The following is an 18,385-nucleotide window of genomic DNA, read 5'->3' as shown; positions in this document are numbered from 1 at the left end:
GCAACTCACAACTATCTGTAACTCCAGTTCCAGGGTTTCTGGCACCCTCACACATACATGGATGCAGGCAAAACACCAATGCACATAAAAATAAATACATCTAAAAAAGAGTATAAAAGATTATGACTAGGGTTCAGTTCCCAGTACTTATGTGGAAGCTCACATCTGTCTGTCACTCCAGTTCCAAGATATCCAACTTCCTCGTTTTCCTTCTGTGGGCACTACACACATTTGATATGCATATATGCAGGCAAAACACTCATATACAGGAAATAAAAATTAAGTCTTAAAAAAAGAAATACATGGATCTCTGCATCTGCTTCCATCAGTTACTGGAGAAAGGCTCCATGAAGACAGGGCATTCACTGATCTGATTTCTAGGGTAAGCCAGTCTAGTTGAGGAGAGAGAGAGAAGGGATTCTATGAGCAAGGGGCATCAAGATCATGATGTGCAGGCCTGTGAAGATGGCCAGAACAAACTAGTGGGAACTCATGAAATTTAGACCACCACCTGTGGAGCCTCCATGGGACTGGGTGGGCCCTCTGCATAAGCAAGGCAGTTGTGTGGCTTGATCTGCTTGGGGGGCCCTGGCAGTAGTATAGGGATCCATCCCTTGTATATGAGCCAGCTTTTTGGAGCCCATTACCTATGGTGGGACACCTCACACAGCCTTGAGGCAGGGGAAGGGACTTAGACCTGCCTCTACTGAATGTACCAGGCTCTGCTGACTCCCCATGGGACGCCTCACCTTCTTGTAGGAGAAAATGGGGGGTGGGTTAGGGGGGAGGCTAGAGGGGCAAGAGGAGACAGGAAGGGGATCTGTGATTGGTATGTAAACTGAATTAAAATTTTTCTTAAAAAAAATAAGTCCCATTGGACAAATTCATCTTGTTTAGCTGGCCTGAATTCATTGAAGAACCACTAACAAATTTAAACTCTTATGTAGCCACTATGCCTGCCTTTTATGCATGGTTGTGTGTTTTGGCTTTTGATCCAAAGAACTATGTCCAAACTTTACTTGTAGATGCTACAAATGAGAGTTTACAAACAGGCAAAATGTGTCTGTTATGAACACAAAAAGCAATATATTCAGTGAAACAATAATTCAATGGGACTATGCATAGCATCATCTCCTTGGAATCATCAGCTAATTTTTGCCACAGTGTGAGAAATCTCCAGCCTTCTTGAAGTTTTATGTTGATCTGGGTGGACTTTAGAGCTCTTCTCACAGCTTACATACTGAGTGGGTCAAAGAAAATACATTGGAGTATTACAGCTGCCTTCCTAACCGGGTATGACACTTTATATTTAGTTTTAGGTACTACTCACAGGCCCCATCATGTTGGCTAGCATGTGCTATATGCTCCACTACACCTGCCAGCATATTGTCTAACAGGAATTATTGTACAGCATTTTTTAAATGTACATGGATGGCACACAGTTACCTTTACAATTTTCTACTAAACATTTACTGTTCCATCCATAACTAAAATCCTGCTATTTTTATTGTTAATGCTATAGTCTGTAGAATCTCAATACTTTATTAGGTCTTATCTTGAGTGGCAGCCTTCTGATCCAAGCAACTGCATGTTCATCCAAATCCATTACAAAAGATTATCCCAGCTGGGCTTGTTGACTGCTGATATCCCTTCATAGAGGAATAGAGAGTGTCACAAGACCATCAACTAAATGTCTAGCTAATCCCTACCACCTGTTGTACATAACTCTGCCTTAATTGTACATGACCTCATGGAGAGCTAGAGTATAAAAGTCCAGGAAGAGCAAGGAGAAGGACACCAGCTATGAGGCTACAGGGAAGCTTTCTTCCCTATTGGATAAAGGCTTTCCAAGTACATCCTCCTGAAGAAGAGCATCCACACTCTGTAACCCCTCACCTATGGTCTGTAAGTCATTCCAATAAACTCATTGTTTCCCCAGAGTGAACTCTGGTGAATTCTGCTTTGGTTTGTCATCTGGACCTTCAGAGTAGGTGTATAATTTCTCTCCCTGAGAGGAATTTCATCAACAAATGTTTATCTTATACAAAAAGTGATAAGACAATGATTTGGTCCTGTGGCTTTTGATGGGGAAAAATGATTATTTTTATTATCAGAACTGCCCTGTCTTTTCTGTGTATATAACTCTAATGTTGCTGTAAATTCTACTTACAAGTTTGACAAATGGCTACACTATATCAAAGAAAAAGGTGGTATGTGAGAATATAAAAGCTGATAATGAGGAGTGGCAAGCATGGATTGAGCTTAACATTGTTATAATCATCTTGATTCTTAACTACCACAATTATTCTAGAGTATCATAATTCAGTTTTGTCTGCATAGCTTCCCAACAAACTATAAATGGGAAAAAATACAGTCTAGAGATGTGGTGAGTATTACAATTTATCCTGGCCACAGAAATGACTTAACTCAATGTTAGCTTATTATAGATCAAGTAAATTCTACCTTTGATCAAGTCATTTTTGCCTCTACCCATATTTACTCCCCTCCTGAACCAAATTATAAAGATCCAACCGATCTTACTGAAATTATGAATAATCCTCTACCTTGACCTCTATTAAGAGGTAAACTCTTTCACTTTATCATACATCTTTGTGCCTCTCTTTCTTTGGTCTCATGGCAACTTGGTCAGTCCTCATATGTAAAGACCAAGTAGTTCCAAAATGTGGGCAATGAAAGAAAGTGAAAGGTCTATTTGTGTTGGGAAACCCAAAACCCAGTACAAGATGAGATCCAACAGGAAAATAAACTGATGTCATTCTTAGCAACTTAGTGCTGAAAACCTTAAAATATGTATAACCTTAACATGATGTGACAATAACAAGTTTAAACTCTTTTTAGGACAAATGAGGTGGGGTAACTATAATAAAGATTAGGGAGAGGTGAATGTCCTGGCTCAGCCCAGACCCCATCCCTGGGCACCAGCCACTCCCTGGAAGACCTGCCCAACTTGGCCCCAGGTTCTGGCAACCCGGCAGGTTCCCTTCTAGCCCCACCGGGAAGGATCCCCTTCTCCAAAACCCCCAGCAGACCCTGCAATCTCCACGCCCTGCCCCCACGCCCATCCGCCCAAGACCCCAGCCACTTCCTGCGACTTAGAGACCGGCCCCCAGCTCCCATCCTGCCCCAGACTTCCCTTCTGGACCAGAGAGAGAGAGTTCTCATCCTGCCCCGGACTTCCCTTCTGGACCAGAAAGAGCTCCCATCCTGCCCTGGACTTCCATTCTTGACCAGAGAGAGTTCCCATCCTGCCCTAGACTTCCCTTCTGGACAAGAGCTCCTATCCTGCCTCGGACTTCCCTTCTGGACAAGAGCTCCCATCCTGCCCTGGACTTCCCATCTGGACAAGAGCTCTCATACTGCCCTGGAGTTCCCATTTGGACAAGAGAGCTCCCATCTGGACAAGAGAGAGAGACTTCCTGAATCTGTCAGCTCTGTCTGAACCAAGTGCACTGATAAGACCAAGAACAAACCATAAGGAGATGGGCAGATGTCAAGGCAGAAGTACATACAACAAAATGAAGAGCAATACAGCATCACCAGAACCTAGCCCTCCTCCAACATCTAGACCTGAACATCAAAAATTGGAAGAAGCAGAAGAAAACAGCCTTATGAATAACATCATGAAGAAGGTAGAGGCTTGTGTAGAGGAAAAGACAAAAAAAATGGGAAGAATGCTGTAAACAACTAGAGGAAAGGGCAAACAAATTAGAAGAAAACAATAAAGTACTGAAAGAAAATTATGAAAAAGCATTGAAACAAATGAAGGAAACAGTCCAAGACCTGAAAAGGGAAATGGGAAAAATGAAGAAGACACAAACAGAGGGAATGCTGGAAATAGAAAATCTGAGTAAACGATCAGGAATTTCGGACACAAGTATAACCAACAGAATGCAAGAGATGGAAGAGAGGATCTCTGATGTTGAATATACAGTAGAAGAAATAGATTCATCAGTCAAAGAAAACACTAAAGCCAACAAAGTCATGAACCAAAATGTCCAAGAAATTTGGGACACCATGAAAAGACCAAACCTACGAATTATAGGGATAGAAGAAGGTGAAGAATACCAACTCAAAGGCACAGAAAATATATTCAACAAAATTATAGAAGAAAACTTCCCCAACTTAAAGAAGGAAATGCCTATGAAGATACAAGAAGCCTACAGAACACCAAACAGACTAGACCCCCAAAAAAGTCCCCTCGCCACATAATAATTAAACAACTAAACGTACAGAATAAAGAAAGAATATTAAGAGCAGCAAAGGAAAAAGGCCAAGTGACTTATAAAGGCAAACCCATCAGAATAACACCCGATTTCTCAATGGAGACTTTGAAAGCCAGAAGGACATGGACAGATGTAATGCAGACACTAAGAGACCATGGATGTCAGCCCAGACTAATATACCCAGCAAAACTTTCAATCATCATAGATGGAATGAACAAGACATTCCAAGACAAAGCCAGATTTAAACAATACCTATCCACAAACTCAGCCCTACAGGAAAGCACTAGAAGGAAAATTCCAACCTAAGGAAGTCAGATACACCCTAGAAAAGACAGGCAATAGATGAAGCCACAGCAGTAAACCCCAAAGAAGAGAAGTACACACACACACTACCACCAAAAATAACAGGAATGAACAATCACTGGTCATTAATATCCCTTAATATCAAAGGACTTAATTCACCTATAAAAAAACATAGGCTTACAGAATGGATACAAAAGCAGGACCCATCTTTCTGCTGCATACAAGAAACACATCTCATATTCAAAGACAGACACTACCTAAGAATAAAAGGTTAGGAAAAGACTTTCCAATCAAATAGTCTTAAGAAACAAGCGGGTATAGCCATCCTGATATGCAGCAAAATATACTTCAAACTAAAATCAATCAAAAGAGATCAAGAAGGGCATTACATACTCAACACAGGAAAGATCTCCAAGATGAAGTTTCAATTCTGAACATTTATGCCCCAAATACAAGGGCACCCACATATGTAAAAGAAATATTACTAAAGCTTAAACCACATATAAAACCACACACGTTAATAGTGGGAGATCTCAACACCCCACTTTCACCACTGGACAGATCTCCCAAATCGAAACTTAACAGAGAAATAAAGGACTTAACTGATGTCATGACCCAATTGGACCTAATAGATATCTACAGAACATTCCATCCTAACAAGAAAGAATATACCTTCTTCTCAGCACCCCATGGAACTTTCTCTAAAATCGACCACATACTTGGCCACAAAGCATATCTCAACAGATACAAAACAATTGGAATAACCTCCTGTGTTCTATTAGACCACCATGGTTTAAAGTTAGATTTCAACAACAACAAAAACTACAGAAAATCTACAATCTCATGCAAACTGAATAATGCTCAACTGAATCACCAATGGGTTAAGGAAGAAATAAAGGAAGAAAGTAAAGACTTCCTAGAGATCAACAAAAATGAAGACACCACAGACCCAAACTTATGGGACACTATGAAAGCAGTGCTAAGAGGGAAATCCATAGCACTAAATGCCCACATAAAGAAGTTGGAGAAATCTCACACTAGTGACTTAACAGCACACCTGAAAGCACTAGAACAAGAAGAAGCAAAGTCTCCCAGGAAGAATAGACGCCAGGAAATTATCAAAGTGAGAGGTGAAATCAATAAAATAGAAACAAAGAGAATAATACAAAAAATTAATGAAACAAAGAGTTGGTTCTTTGAGAAAATCAACAAGATAGACAAGCCCTTATCCAAACTAACCAAAAGACAGAGAGAGAGGATCCAAATCAACAAAATCAGAAATGGAAAGGGGGACATAACAACAGACATTGAGGAAATCCAGAGAATCATCAGGTCATACTTCAAAAACCTCTAATCCACAAAACTGGAAAACCTAAAAGAAATGGATAATTTTCTGGATAGGTATCAAATACCTACATTAAATCAAGACCAGATAAACTATTTAAATAGTCCAATAACCCCTGAGGAAATAGAAACAGTCATTAAAATTCTCCCAACCAAAAATGCCCAGGACCAGATGGTTTCAGCACAGAATTCTACAAGATCTTCAAAGAAGAGTTAATACCAATACTCTCTAAATTGTTCCACACAATAGAAACAGAAGGAACATTACCAAACTCCTACTATGAGGCTACAATTACCCTCATTCCTAAACCAAACAAAGATACAACAAAGAAAGAGAACTACAGACCCATCTCCCTCATGAACATTGATGCAAAAATACTGGCAAGCAGACTCCAAGAACACATCAAAACAATTATCCACCATGATCAAGTAGGCTTCATCCCAGGGATGCAAGGGTGGTTCAACATATGAAAGTCCATCAATGTAATACACCATATAAACCAACTCAAAGAAAAAAAAACACATGATCATCTCACTAGATGAAGAAAAGGCATTTGACAAAATCCAACACCCCTTCACAATAAAGGTCTTGGAGCGATCAGGAATACAGGGAACATACCTAAACATAATAAAGGCAATTTACAGCAAGCCAACAGCCAACATCAAATTAAATGGAGAGAAACTCAAAGCAATTCCACTAAAATCAGGAACGAGGCAAGGCTGTCCACTCTCCCCATACTTATTCAATATAGTACTTGAAGTTCTAGCCAGAGCAATAAGACAACATAAGGAGATTAAGGATACAAATTGGAAAGGAAGAAGTCAAGCTTTCCCTATTTGCAGATGACATGATAATATACTTGAGTGACCCCAAAGATTCCACCCAGGAACTGATAAAGCTTATAAACACCTTCAGCAACATAGCAGGATACAAGATCAACTCAAAAAAATCAGTAGCCCTCCTATATACAATTGACAAAAAAGCTGAGAAGGAAATCAGAGATACATCACCATTTACAATAGCCACAAATGACATAAAATTCCTTGGGGTAACACTAACCAAGCAAGTGAAGGACCTATATGACGTTAAGTCCCTGAAAAAATAAATTGAAGAAGATGTCAGAAAATGGAAAGATCTCCCATGCTCATGGTTAGGCAGGACCAACATAGTAAAAATGGCAATTTTACCAAAAGCAATCTACAGATTCAATGCAATCCCCATCAAAATACCAACACAATTCTTCACAGACCTGGAAAGAATAATACTCAACTTCATATGGAAAAACAAAGAACCCAGGATAGCCAAAAGAATCCTGTACAATAAAACAACCTCTGGAGGCATCACAATCCCTGACTTCAAGCTCTACTATAGAGCTACAGTAATAAAAACAGCTTGGTATTGGCATAAAAACCAACATGTGGACCAATGGAATCAAATTGAAGACCCTGACATTAGCCCACACACCTATGAACATACAATTTTTGACAAAGAAGCCAAAAGTGTACAATGGAAAAAAGAAAGCATCTTCAACAAATGGTGCTGGCATAACTGGATATCAACATGTAGAAGGCTGCAAATAGATCCATATCTGTTACCTTGCACAAAACTTAAGTCCAAGTGTATCAAGGACCTCAACATAAATCCAGTTACTCTGAACCTGCTAGAAGAGAAAGTAGGACGTAGTCTTGAATGCATTGGCATAGATCACTTCCTAAATATAACACCAGTAGCACAGACACTGACAGAAACAATCAATCAATGGGACCTCTTGAAACTGAGAAGCTTTTGTAGAGCAAAGGATATGGTCAACAAGGCAAAGCGACAGCCTACAGAATGGGAAAAGGTCTTCTGACAGAGGACTGATATCCAGAATATATAAGGACGTCAAGAAATTAGACATCAAAATGACCAACAGTCCAATGAAGAAATGGGCTTTAGAACTAAACAGAGAATTCTCAACAGAGGAAATTCAAATGGCTTAAAGACATTTAAGGAATTGCTCAACATCCCTAATCATCAGGGAAATGCAAATCAAAACAACTCTGAGATACCACCTTACATCTGTCAGAATGGCTAAGATCAAAAACACTGAAGACACCTTATGCTGAAGAGTATGTGGAACTAGGGGAACTCCCCTCCACTGCTGGTGGGAATGCAAGCTTGTACAACCACTTTGGAAATCAGTATGGCACTTTCTTAGAAAACTGGGAATCAAGCTCCCCCAAGATCCAGCTATACCACTCTTGGGCATATACCCAAGGAATGCTCAATCATACCACAAGAGCACTTGCTCAGCTATGTTCATATCAACATTGTTTGTAATAGTTAGAACCTGGAAACAACCTAGATGCCCTTCAACTGAAGAATGGATAAATAAAATGTGGCACATAGAATACTACTCAGCAGAGAAAAAGAATGACAATATGAGGTTTGCAGGCAAATGGATGGATCTAGAAAAAAACATCCCGAGTGAGGTAACTCAGACTCAGAAAGACAAATATGGTATATACTCACTCATAGGAGGATACTAGAGTTGGAACAAGGATGACTGGACTGCTACTCGCATCACCAGGGAGGCTACCTGGAAAACAGGACCCCAAGAAAGACACAGGGATCGCCCAATGACAGAGAAATCTACATGAACAACATGGACATGAGTCGGGGTAATGAATGGCAAGGGTTGAGGGAAAGAGAGCTTAGGGGAGTGGGAGATCCCAGTTGGATCAAGAACAGATAGGGAGAACAAGGAATAGGAGACCATGGTAAATGAAGACCACATGAGAAAAGGAAGAAACAAAGTGCTAAAGAGGCCCACAGAAATCCACAAAGATACCCCCACAATAGACTGCTTGGTCGAGAGACAGCTGGAACTGACCTACTCTGGTGATGGGATGGCCAAACACCCTAATAGTCGTGCTAGAAACCCCATCCAATGACTGAGGGATCTGGATGCAGAGATCCATGGCTAGGCCCTGGGTGGAGCTCCAGGAATCTAATTAGCGAGAAAGGAGGGTTTGTATGAGCGAGAATTCTTGAAACCAAGGTTGGATAAAGCACAGGGACAAATAGCCAAAAGAATGGAAACACATGAACTATGAACCAATGGCTGAGGGGCCCCCAACTGGATCAGGCCCTCTGAATAGGCAATAACTGCTCACAGTCACAGTTCTGAGATTGACCTGGAGAAATGCTCTGCAGCTCCCTCAAGCACACCAGCTCCTGTCCATGGGCTGCTTTTCTCCATGGCTAGATGAGAGTCTCCCATTGCTAAGAAGGCAACTGTCTACAACCATATTGACCCAGCCATAATCTTGGAGGAAACAACCGTCTACACTGATTCAAGCCACGATCTCCTTATCTTAACCCCATCACACCTCCTAAGGTGGCATCTTCCTACCCAAACTGTGCCAGGCTCAGCTCTACCATCATGGCCCTCCTGTTCTGTGCAGTTAGTCGTCCTCCGTCCACATGTGAAGTCACATCCACTCCATCACCTGCTTTGGTCATTTTCTAGACATTTTTGAAGTTGATAGAGTCTGAGAACCACATTGGAGATAGACACTGCAAAGTATGTCCATCCTTCTCCACATCTTTCTGAAGTTTTCCATGACTACCCTAGATGTTCAAGGGATCCAAGCTCGTCACATCACAGAGGATTTGCTATAAATAACAAGAGTACAGACATAACCTCCAGGTAGGCAAGTCCAGGTTTGGATACTAGATCCTCATCTACAGACATCTGATCTTGCTATGTTCCATTTTCTAATTGGACAATCCTATGTGCCTCCATAGATTGTTATGAGTACCAAATAAGACAATAATCATATTATCAGTTATGGTGTGATTAATAGTGTTATTAATTATTGATATATATTAAAAGACAGGTTATTTAATATAGTTACCTGTATTTTAATATATAATACATATATGTTATACTAATTATTAGGTATTCCCAAATCAAGGGTCAAATGTTAATTAAATTTAAATATCCTAAATCTCCTTTAAAAAGTAGTTTAAAAGCATACTGTTTAGGACAAAATGCTTTAACCAAAAAACCTCATACTTTTTTTCAATAGTATATGGATAAAATTTACATAATCAATACATTTGTTTCAGAAAAAAAGATTAGGGAGAAAGAATGTGGTTAGCTGTCAGTCAAAATGTTGAATAATTGCCTCCATAATCCTACTATCAATTTAAAATATCTTATTAAAATTATAAAATTGCTAATGTATAGTCCTTTGTTAATGTATTACATTTACTTCTTACTCCCTGGGTATAATTTTACAATATGCTATTTATTACCACTTTAATCTTAAAAGAACATTTGAAAGGTAATAATAATAAGGAAGAAGAGGCCAGGAATTTAAAATGGTAGGGAAAGGGATAGAAGGAGTTGGAAGAAGGAGTGGGGAGAAATGATGCCATTATATTTTAATTTTTTTTAAAAAAAGATTATCATTCCCTCCTCCCCCCTTGACCCTAACACCTCCAGCTGGCAGGGAAGTTGACTCTTTTACCAGCTGCAATACTCAGGATAGTGGGACCTGTACTCATCAGGGCAACACAGCAGAGCTGACCAGGTTGATCTGGACACAGGTCAGATGACCCAGGAATGTGAGCATGAGAGATCTGGCCTGCCCCTCATCTGGATATTGTGGCATGGGTGGGAGAGAGATGACTCCCCTTCCCATCAACACCTGAGGCAGGTGGTAGAGCTGGCCTTGAGGTCAAAAGGGTGCTAGAGCTACCCCTGCCCACCACCAGCTACAACACTCAGGAGAGCAGATCCTGCACCTCACACGAGCAACATAATAGAGTCAACCCCATTGGCAGAGGTGTAGGTGAGCCCACTCTGAAGTTGTGAGCATTGGAGAGCTGTCTCCATTACTCACCTGTCATGTGGCAGTATGGGTGAGGGAGAGAGATGCTCCCCTATCAATGCCAGAGGTGGGTGGGAGAACTGGCCCTGAGATCAGAAGAGAGGGAGAGCTTTCATTGCCCACCAACAGCTGCAACCCTCAGGAGAGCAGGCTCTGCACATCATGTGGGCAGAAAAATAGAGCCAGCCCCATTGGCAGAGGTGTGGGTGAGCCAGCCCAGAAGTTGTGAGCATGGGAGAGCTGTCCCCATTACTCATCTGTCATATGGCAGCATGGACAGGGGAGAGATGCCCTTCCCCGCATCAATGCCAAAGGCAAATGGGAGAACTGGCCCTGAGGTCATAAAAATAGGAGTGTGTTGCAGAATATTATTTTAAGATGTGTTACATTCGTTTATGCTGTGGAATATTTGTTTAATGATGCAAAGATGTGTTGCCTTCTTTTATGTTGCATTTGTTTAACTCTGTGAAGCTGTGTTACTTTGCCTGTCTAAAACACCTGATGGTCTAATAAAGAACTGAATGGCCAATAGCAAGGCAGGAGAAAGGATAGGTGGAGCTGGCAGGCAGAGAGAATAAATAGGAGGAGAAATCTTGGAAGAGGGGGAGCAGAGGAGGGGTGAGAAAAGAAGGGGCTAGCCACCCAGCCAAACACAGAGTAAGAAGTAAAGAAAGGATATACAGAAATAGAGAAAGGTAAAAGCCTAGAGGCAAAAAGGTAGATGGGATAATTGAAGTTAAGGAAGCCGGCTAGAAATAAGCCAAGTTAAGGCTGAGCATTTATAAGTAAGAATAAGCCGCTGTGTATTTATTTGGGAGTTGGGTGGCGGGCCCCCAAGAGTCAAAGAGTAAAAAACAACAACTACAGGAGTTGGCCCTGCCCCACATTAGCTTCAGCACTCAGAAGAGTGGCTCCTATACCTTGCCTGGGCAACAGAGTAGAGCTGACCCCGAAGGTGTAGGTGTGGGAGGTCTGACACTAGGGACACAAAAGCAGGAGAACTGGCCCAGCCCACAGCTCATTGCTGCAAAGGGTGAACTCAACAGTACAATGCAGGAGAACTCACCCTGACGGTGAGGACAAGGGAGTGTGCTGACTAACCCTGCAACTACCCAGGCCCATAACCAGGGTTATGAGTTGGCCCACCCCAACATCCACCCCATTTGTGATCTGCTGGAGCACATGAAGGGACCAGTTGTGCAGACCCAAACCTGCAGGATCTCCACAACACAAGACAACAGCAGGATAACCAAGGGGAATCCCAGTGATGGTATTGATAGTGTAGCAGAAAACAGACCCTTTGAACCAGACCAATGACACTCTGCAATGAACACTTGCAAATAAAGATATATGAATAAAAGGGTACAATTTGTCACACTACAGCTTCCATGATAAGATTGATTTTTTTCTTTATCTTTTTTTCTTTCTTTTCTTAAATTTTACTTTATTTTATTTTGGGAGAGATGTTGCAAGGGCAAAGGGTGGATATAAAGAGACAGAAAAGAATGGGATGGAGATACATGATGTGTAAAGACACAAAGAATAAATAAAAAGGAGAAAAAATAAATAAATATGCGAGATATAATTATGAAAAAGTTTATCATTAAAAGTTTTGGTTTTTTGATAAAGAAAACAGAAGTACACACTGGGAAAAAAGACATCATCTTCAACAAATGATGCTGGTCAAACATAGAAGAATGCAAATAAATCCACACTTATCACCTTGCACAAAACTCAAGTCCAAGTACATCAAAGACCACAGCATGAAACCAGACACATTGAACCAGATAGAAGAGAAAATGGGAAATAGCCTTGAACACATTGGCACAAGAGATGACTTCCTGAATATAAAACCAATAGTATAGATACTAAGATCAACAAATAGTAAATGGGACCTCATGAAACTGTAAGCTTCTGTAAGGCAAAGGACACGGTCAATTGGACAAAGTGCAGTCTACAGAATTGGAAAAGTTTTTACCAACTCCACATCTGACCAAGGGCTAATATCCAAACTATATAAAAAACTCAAGAAACTACATATCAAAAAAAAAAAAAACCACCAAATATTCTAATTAAAAAGTGTGGTAGAAATCTAAACAGAGAATTCTCAATAGAGGGAACTCAATTAAACACTTAAATGTTCAGTATCTTTAGCCACTAGGGAAATGCAAATCAAAACTACTTTGAGAGTCCATCTAACACCTGTCAGAATGGCTAAGATCAATAACACATGTGACAATTCCTGCTAACAAAGATGTGGAGTAAGAGGAATACTCCTCCATTGCTGGTGGGAGTGCAAATTTGTTCAGCCACTATGGAAATTAATATGTGGTTCCTCAGAAAGTTGGGAATTGATTTACCTCAAGATCCAGGTATAGCAACCTTGGGCATATATCCAATGGATGCTCCTTCCTACCATAAGGACACTTGCTCAACCATGTTCATTGCAGCTTTATTCATAATAGCCAGAAACTGGAAACAACCTAGACAACCCTCAACAGAAAAATGGGTAAAGAAAGCGCAGTACATTTACGAAATGGAGTATTACTCAACTGTTAAAAAGATGACATCACGAAGTTTTCAGGCAAATGGATGGATCTAGAAAAAAATCATCCTGAGTGAGATAACTAAGACCCAGAAGGAAAAATATGGTATATATTCACTTATAAGTGGATATTAGCCATTAAGTAAATAATAACCAAGCTGTAATCCCCTAAACCCAGAGAGGTAAAGAGAAGTGCTCTAGGAGGATGGAAGCTGGGGGTCATGTTGTGGAGAGATGGGGTGAATAGAGAAAAAGCTGGAATTGGGGGACATTTGGGGATGTGTGGACTTCCTGGAATGTATGAAGGTGATCCTAATGAGGACTCCTAGTCATAAGGATACAGAATCTTAATACTGGCCATCTCTTGTAGCCAGGCAAGGCTTCCAGTGGTCGCATTCAGTTGAGTTTTTGGCAAAGAAGATCCTACGGAAATCCCCAAACAACCCAGGCTGTTGCTAAGACAAAGGGCTGCTCTCTGAAAACTTACATCAGGGCCCTATCATGGAGGACTACACATTCACACACACACACACACACACACACACACACACACACACACACACACATGAAGAAATCAAGTTGTTGCCTACATAGAACCTTCACCCCTATGTTCTAGTCTTTTTGGTGTGGGAAGGTACTCTGCAAACTACTGAAAGAGAAATGTAAACACCAACACAGCCACAAAGCCTTTGACCTGAAATCTATCCTTCCTGAAAAATATGCTAGGGCAATGGTGGCACAAAACTTGTGGGACTAGCCAACCAATGTCTGATTTAACTTAAGGCCTAATCCATGAGAAGGAACCCATACCTGACACTGCTAAGGTAGCCAAGAACAAGAGACTCCATATCCCAGAGACCTAGGGTAAAACCAAACACTATTAGTCTAAAAAAGTATCAATAAAATGACTGCTAATGATATTCTGCTACATTCATAGACCAGTGCCTTATACAGTCATTATCAGAGAGGCTTCCTCCTGAAGCAGAAAGGAACAAATACAAAAATCACAGCCAGACAGTACACAAAGAGACCTTAGAACACACAGCTCTAAATGGGATATCTCCATCAAATCCCTCCCCTTGAATCTCAGGGAATCCCAAGGAAGAGGACATGGAAAGAGTTTAAGAGACAGAGGGGACTGAGGACAACAGGAGAATAAGACCCCCTGAATTAACTAAGTATGGCTCATATGAACTCATAGAGACTGAAGTAGAAAGCACAGGCCCTTTGTGGGTCTGTACCAAGTTATCTGCATATATATTATTGCTTTTAGCTTAGCATTTTTATGGGACTCCTGTGAGAATGATGGATAGGTCTCTGACTTTTGTGCTTGCCCTTGGGACTCTTTTCTTCCTGTTAGGTTGCCAAGTTCAACTTCAAAATGATAGTTTTTACTTCATCGTGTTACATTTTATTTTGTCATGTTTTATTGTTATCTCTCAGAAGCCCTTTCTTTTCTAATGAGAGACAGAAAGGAGGTGGATCCAGAGGGGATGGGAGGCTGGGAGGAGTAGAAGGAGGAGAAACTGTAATCAAGATATATTTTATGAGAAAGTAGTCTATGTTCAATAAAAGCAGAAAAAAGGAAAGGTTTTCATTTTGTTGTTACTGTTTTTGAGATATGGCTCTTGTGTAGCAGGAATCTTAAAAGTTCTTATTAATAAAATCAAACCCGAGGCCAGTTATTGGAGTCCATGCTGGTAGATCTGAGAGACAGAACAAGCCACAGCTATCTCACCTCGACGGATCCTCAGCTGGTCTTGTCTCCTCAGACTGGAGGCCTCTGAGTCCTCATCCGGAATGGGTCTCAGCTGAATTACTGCTCAAAAGCCTGAATGCTTAACCAGCCAAAATCTTAACCAGCCAAATGCTTAACCAGCCAAATGCTCTAGTTTCTGGTCCTCATGCCTTATATATCTTTTTGCTTTCTACCACCACTCCCTGGGATTAAAGGCTGGCTTTCTGGGATTAAAGGCGTGTGTCACTATGCTTGGCTATTTCCAATGTGGCCTTGAACTCACAGAGATCCAGAGGGATTTCTTTCTCTGGAATGCTAGGATTAAAGGTATGAATGCCACCATTTTCTAGCCTTTGTATCTAGTGGCTGTCTGTTCTCTGACCCCAGATAAATTTATTAGAGTACACAATATTTTGGGGAACACAATACCACCACATTTCCTCTCTTTTTGTCTAAAATTAAAAAAGCTTATAACTAATACAAGAAAAACTATCTTCAATAAGTATATACAATATATACAGCCAAAAATTACATTAATGATGTCTAGTCCATTAACATTTGACAGATTCAGATAAAAACTCCATTATATATATTAACAATGTCCAGTCCAGTAACATCTGATAAACTCAGACCAAAAAATTTTCATTACTTATCTTATTTAAAACAAGTAGTTCTTTTTTAAAAGTAGATTCCATAACTCTTGCTCTTTTGCAGCAAGAGTACCTTGGAACCCATGGGATTAAGTGGTCCCTCTGCCCCCAACTCCAGAATTGCTGAGAATACATGTACATGCCACCAGGGTCAACTTCAGTGCCTTACTGTTTAAAATCATTTTTCATTGTTTTCAGTGATTCCAGTATTTTGTATTACTAGGCAAACACTTCTACTCAATGATTGATTCATTGAATACATCTGTATAAAGGAGAGAGATAAAATGATACACACCTAATTTTTCCTTGTTTGTTAGAGTTATAAAATAGTTTACTAAGAATATAAAATCTTGCCGGGCAGTGGTGGCGCACGCCTTTAATCCCAGCACTCGGGAGGCAGAGCCAGGCGGATCTCTGTGAGTTCGAGGCCAGCCTGGGCTACCAAGTGAGTTCCAGGAAAAGGCGCAAAGCTACACAGAGAAACCCTGTCTCGAAAAACCAAAAAAAAAAAAAAAAAAAAAAGAATATAAAATCTAGCTGTAAAATGACTATCTGTGGAAAGCAAATCTAAATGGTATTAAATTTACAAATTCAAAAGAAAGTATCTGGGAAGACCACAACCATTGTCTCATGTGCATAGGAGCTGTTTCTGTTTAGATTATTATTTTCAAGTGTTACATCATTGCATATACCAAACAAATAAAAACAGACAAAATTATTTACAATATACCATGTTTCCTTTTTCTACAGCATAAATACTACTTACTTGCAGAAAGGCTTTCCATCTTTGCATGCACAGACAATGTCCTTTGGGCAGAAATCTGTTGTGTTTCCTAGACAATCATCAAAGTCTCTCACAAATGTACAGTTGGCTGTAAACAGTAAAATTTAAAACCATCTCAAAAACAGGAAAAAATGTTTCAAATGTACATACTACACATGTCCAAAGTTCTGAGTGTTAAGAAAATTGTTCATGTGGGAAGGAGCAGGAGGAAACAGACATGAGAGGGAAAATAATGAAATTATATTTTCATTAAAGAATAAAAGAATTTTAAATACAAAAATGAAAATAAATTTATGCTACTTTAAGATTTCCAAACATTATCTTGATAAGGATTAGGCCTCAAAATTCATGATGAATATCCAAATATCTTTTCTTTACACTATTTTAAACTGCTTATTTTGAAAATATGACTTTAAAAGTTGACCCATATTATTATGGGCAAAAGGTTATATAATGTGTTTTTTTCTTTTTCTTTTTCTTTTTTTTTTGTGCTTCAGCTGCTATTTACTGACATTCAGGTGGGCACTATAGCAATAGGCCTGGAGATGCTGCAGCAGCAGCAGGGAAGGTGGAGAGTGGAGTTAGTGTTTGCAGTGACAGCTGAGAAGTGCACAAGGAAGAACAGGAGAGGCCAAAGCTGTCAGGGAAACAAGTCAGGGCCAGGGCCAAAGGTTAACTACATGGGAACCTTGGACCCATGCCCTAAGCACCTACCTCTTGCTGTCTCCTGACTTTAGGCCAGGCTAATGTTTTTTTCATACAAAATTTGAGTATACTCTTCTGGATAGGAAACAAAAGCATCCTATCCAAAGGTAGAGGCAGTATACAACTGGCATGTTTAACCTCAATTTATTCCTATTATCCTGGAAAACAACTGCATCCCCTTCCTGGCAAAACAACACTGATATACACAGGTAAATTAAAGAAGCCATTAGATGTATTTCTCACTCTTTTTCCTGCTCTTGGGACTCTTTTCCTCCTATGGATTTGCCTTGTCCAGCCTCAGTGTGAGGGCTTTTGCCTTGTCTCATTGTATGTTTTGTTGTGTTTGGCTGTTGTCTCTTGGAAGCCTGCTCTTTTCTGAAGGGAAACAGAGAAGTGGATAGGGGCAGAGGGGAGGAAAGGGGTAGCTTGGAGGAGTGGAGGGAGGGGAAACTGTGATCAGGATGTATTGTATGAGAGAAGAATCTATTTTCAAAAATAATATTTTGAAAAAGTACCCCAACTACTAAGTCACCAACAGTAACAGGCATGTCAGCCCCAATACAGAATGATTTTTTTCAAGGCCTCCAAATAAACTTATTCTGCCAAGACTTATTCTTATGGCTGCAGTAACTCATTCCCACTGAGAACTGAGAAAAAGGTTAGAGTCTGAAAATAAGTTTAGAAAGCTTGTTACAAATCATAGGACCCATAAAGCACAAAAATCTTAATTCCCCCACCAAATGGTGAATTATTTTGATCCTCCACCAGCACAGACACAAAAACAAAATATTTATAGAGTGAGATTTCACAACTATCTGAATCACAGTATCTGTTTGTCACAGGAGATGGTAGATAATGAAGATCAGACTTGTAGAACCCAGAAGGTCTTGCAGGATACAAGAATATATCATAGAGATTCAGCTGTGTATTAAAGCTGAACTTTGACTGGCCAAGGGTCGGTAAAAAGGCAAAGATATTTATTATGAATATTTGGTGTTACCCAGCCTTTAATATTCCAGCTGTCTTCTGCTATGAAATTCTTGCATGCCTAGACCAATTGGTAAACAGTTCAGCTCTCCAGACCTGCTGAACCTACTAAATTACTAACAGCCCCACTGAGTTTAGGAAACAAGCCTGCAGAGACTCCTAGCTTTGTTTCTTGTGCTAATGAAGCTCCGACCATCCCCT

At 40.2% G+C, this 18,385-nt stretch overlaps 1 protein-coding gene across 1 annotated transcript in view; it reads right to left on the bottom strand.

The window, feature by feature from the left end:
• LOC114696798 overlaps nucleotides 1-18,385 on the bottom strand; it is an 84,679-nt gene that overhangs the window by 64,786 nt on the left and 1,508 nt on the right. Inside the window, exon 2 of the mRNA XM_028874750.2 lies at nucleotides 16,475-16,580. Within this exon, the coding sequence (XP_028730583.1) occupies nucleotides 16,475-16,580 (106 nt within the window). The remainder of the gene's footprint in view (nucleotides 1-16,474; nucleotides 16,581-18,385) is intronic.

Source organism: Peromyscus leucopus, chromosome X (genome assembly GCF_004664715.2).
Source record: "Peromyscus leucopus breed LL Stock chromosome X, UCI_PerLeu_2.1, whole genome shotgun sequence".
NCBI classification, from domain to species: domain Eukaryota; kingdom Metazoa; phylum Chordata; class Mammalia; order Rodentia; family Cricetidae; genus Peromyscus; species Peromyscus leucopus.
Note: the sequence above shows the minus strand (reverse complement) of the source record. Positions and strands in the feature narration are given on the sequence as shown.